The sequence below is a fragment of the Branchiostoma belcheri genome, unplaced genomic scaffold (genome assembly GCF_001625305.1).
Source record: "Branchiostoma belcheri isolate BF01 breed outbred unplaced genomic scaffold, Haploidv18h27 scaffold58, whole genome shotgun sequence".
Classification (NCBI taxonomy): domain Eukaryota; kingdom Metazoa; phylum Chordata; class Leptocardii; order Amphioxiformes; family Branchiostomatidae; genus Branchiostoma; species Branchiostoma belcheri.
In genome coordinates, this window is record NW_017804220.1 from 1,906,182 (window position 1) to 1,909,329 (window position 3,148).

General features: G+C 40.3%; 1 protein-coding gene across 2 annotated transcripts in view; it reads right to left on the bottom strand.

Annotated features, from left to right (window-relative positions):
• Window positions 1-1,591: 1,591 nt before the first annotated feature.
• LOC109481814 overlaps window positions 1,592-3,148 on the bottom strand; it is a 17,531-nt gene continuing 15,974 nt past the window's right edge. Inside the window, exons 4-5 of one of the 2 annotated variants that reach the window (XM_019784402.1) lie at window positions 2,910-2,990; window positions 1,592-2,038 (exon numbers count right to left, since the gene is read on the bottom strand). In XM_019784402.1, the coding sequence (XP_019639961.1) occupies window positions 1,981-2,038; window positions 2,910-2,990 (139 nt within the window). In that variant the 3' untranslated portion in view covers window positions 1,592-1,980. Of the gene's footprint in view, window positions 2,039-2,909; window positions 2,994-3,148 lie in introns of both variants that reach the window. The other variant, XM_019784401.1, reaches the window with a different exon arrangement.

The window sequence follows — 3,148 nt, forward strand, 5'->3', positions numbered from 1 at the left end:
TTAATGAGGACTGAGAAGTACTTCAGATGAAATTTAAGCAATATTCCCGTATGAACAATTGATAGGTATAATTTTTAAGTAAAAACTTTGTGCTGAGTTCGAACTGTAAAATGTGTAAAATGAATGTCAGTTATGACAAAAACCTTTCACGATAACATGGCTAAATGTTATGGAAGGCCTTTTAGTGAAAACTATAACGTCCTTCAGTTCATAGAGCATTTGAGGCATATTTCAGTACGAACTTTCGACAGCTTTCAAGCTGGCTATCTCATTGTATTCTAGTCCATGGTGTCAAAGGCCGGATGTACCCCCATTTTTGATCGTATACCAGCTATTAAATGGATCAAAAAGCAATTATAACACATTTGCCGGGACTTGACACCGTGTCCTCTTAACATTCATAAGTCCACACTTACTCAATTTAGTGGATGACATCCACTGTAGACCCCCAAACTAATGGGCGCGGGAAATAAAAAAAATAATAAACCACAGGAATACAAAGCTGGTATTGTGGATTTAATAGCGACGTTTACGACAAGCCGGCACATGCTGGCTTTTTACGGCATTTATGAGTCGGCACTGTACTGAGTTCTGGGATTCCATGGAGCTTCGGCAGTCTGGGCGCCGTCCTCCGTAGTTACCGCCGGCTCCCTATTGTCGCTAGCTATCATGGACAACACAGAGGATGGCACCCAGGCCAGAGCCACCTCGGAGGTGATTTTTTCTTTCTTTTGAGAACAGGCGAAAATCAATGCGCGCGCGGATGTCATCCATAAAACTAAATCAGTATGGCCTAAAACAGAAAGTGCGAAACAGAACAATTGAAGTCCACAGAGGGTGATGGAGTATGGCACTTGGGTTAGATGAAGCGCCAGCTGCACTTTTAATAAAGACTCTTATATACTGAGTATAATGGATAGAGGATGGTGCCATTGCACGGGATTCTATTTCAATGACACCAAATGTTCTTTTTTACTGTAGTGAACATTTACGCATACTTTAAACTGTGCTTAAAGATGGGTTGATTTCTTGTAGTGGGTCACAGAGAAAGACTTGGAGTCAATCAAGAAAGCTCTACAGTTGTTGACTTAGATATATATGGGTGGTTTTATTGAAATCTTTCAGTCACAAAGTAAAAACTCACTTCTGAATGCTGTCATAAATAGAGCTGTGTACCGATACGCAGTACCGATACTGTACCGGAAAAATTGATTAGGTACAGGTCCAAAATACCTAATCCCTCAGTACCGGTACTGTACCTAAACGATTTCAAACCGATTTTATGCCTATTTGTGACCTCAAATGAGTAAATAGCTAGTCCCCCATGGGTCCCAGTGAAAGGACAGTGTGTTCATGAAAACAAATCATCTTACTTTTGCCTATATCTTATCTAGCATTCTCCATAAACAAACATTAAACCTTAACTATCAAGTTTATCAATGTTTTCCTTGTTATTGAAGGAGTTCAGAAGAGCATGTAAACTGGTCGAATTGTTCAGGTACAGGTTCAGGTCCGGACCTGTACCTAAACCTGTGTACCTGTACCTGTACCTGTACCTAAAATGTGTTTAGGTACACAGCTCTAGTCATAAACATCAATTTTTGTTTCATTTCGTTCCTGTACCTTTTTCCAGAACATTATACAATCGATATAATCGATGACATCTTCAATATATTCTTTGTCTTGATGTTGTTAACTTATATGTCACAATATCATAGAATATAAAACCAGTATCCCAAAGTACACATTACTACAAAACAAATGCGTAAATAGTATGTAAAAATCATGCAAATAACTTAAACTTAAATACTCCTTAAGTTATGAATTAAATCTCTCAATGTATAAGCTTTACTCTCCGGAATGTACATGTAGCTGCTTAGACTGAAGTTTCTCTGTTACGCTTGATGACGTGGCCGTGCTTTCTTCCACGTTCCGTTTCCGGTCCTGATTAACTGTTGCCGTGACATCATGTCCGGTCTCTCATTCCTCCAGGAGTGTCCAGCGGCGGGACGTCCTGGGACGTGTGTGGTATCCGGACCTGGATTGGGACAAAGGGAAATCTTTATTGGCGACGTCTCAGGGAGGAGCCAAATGGTACAGTATTGTGTGCAATTTGCAAAAATTCTAGGAATTGTACAGGGCTTTTGTCCACATGCGCTAGGCATGGGATGTCCACAGGGATGTTTCCCAGCTCTGTTTGCAGACCCACATCAATGCCCACATTCCTGGAAACCCTTGGGAAGACCTCTCTGCCCCGGGTGCCAAGCTGATAGCTGAATAGGGCTGAGCAATTTAGTCAAAACCTCCGATTTTGGGAGTTGGAGCCTAATTGTTACATAGTTAAAGAAACAAGCTAAGTATGTACCGTAATGTATACAAATAGTATATATTGCGGTAACAGATGAGATGTGAACAAATGTGGCTGGTCTATATTCATTTTTTTATAGGGTTAGACTTTTTCTGTCAAGGCAGTGGCTAATACTCTAAGGCAACCCAGACGGATCCCCAGTGAAGATCTTATTATAATATTATAATGAGTCACTTGATTATTGTGATGAGACAATGACAAGCCCGATGCTTGTAAATATGTAATGTTAAAATATAAATAGGTGATTATCCAGTTCACTGCCCGATACACTGTCCTCAAATTTGTATTCGAATATCATAACATATGCACCCCATCACACCCCCAAATGTGGTGACTTCCATTTTCAACATGGCCGACAGCAAAACAGACAAACGTGTAGAGGAGGTGGATAGAAAGGTAAGGATCAGTACTTAGATTGTCATCACAAGTGCTCTGTCTGATATTTTCTAATGAAGGTTTTAGAAAGTTTTCTAAATATATAGCTCATATTTCCTAAAGAGGGACAATCATATTTTTTTCGAACGATGTAAAGTCAACAAACCTCAAAATCTGCACCAACAAGTTCCTTAGGTCATCTTCATATGTCGACGATGTGTCGACGTCACTGATTGGTGGCTGGGCTCTGCTGTGGAGTGGAAAGGAGAATGTAACATGTTTGTTGCACAAATACATCAACATAAGCACACACATACACGTACCGACGTCCACATACACACATTCATACACACACACACACACACACACACACACACACACACACACACACACACACACACACAC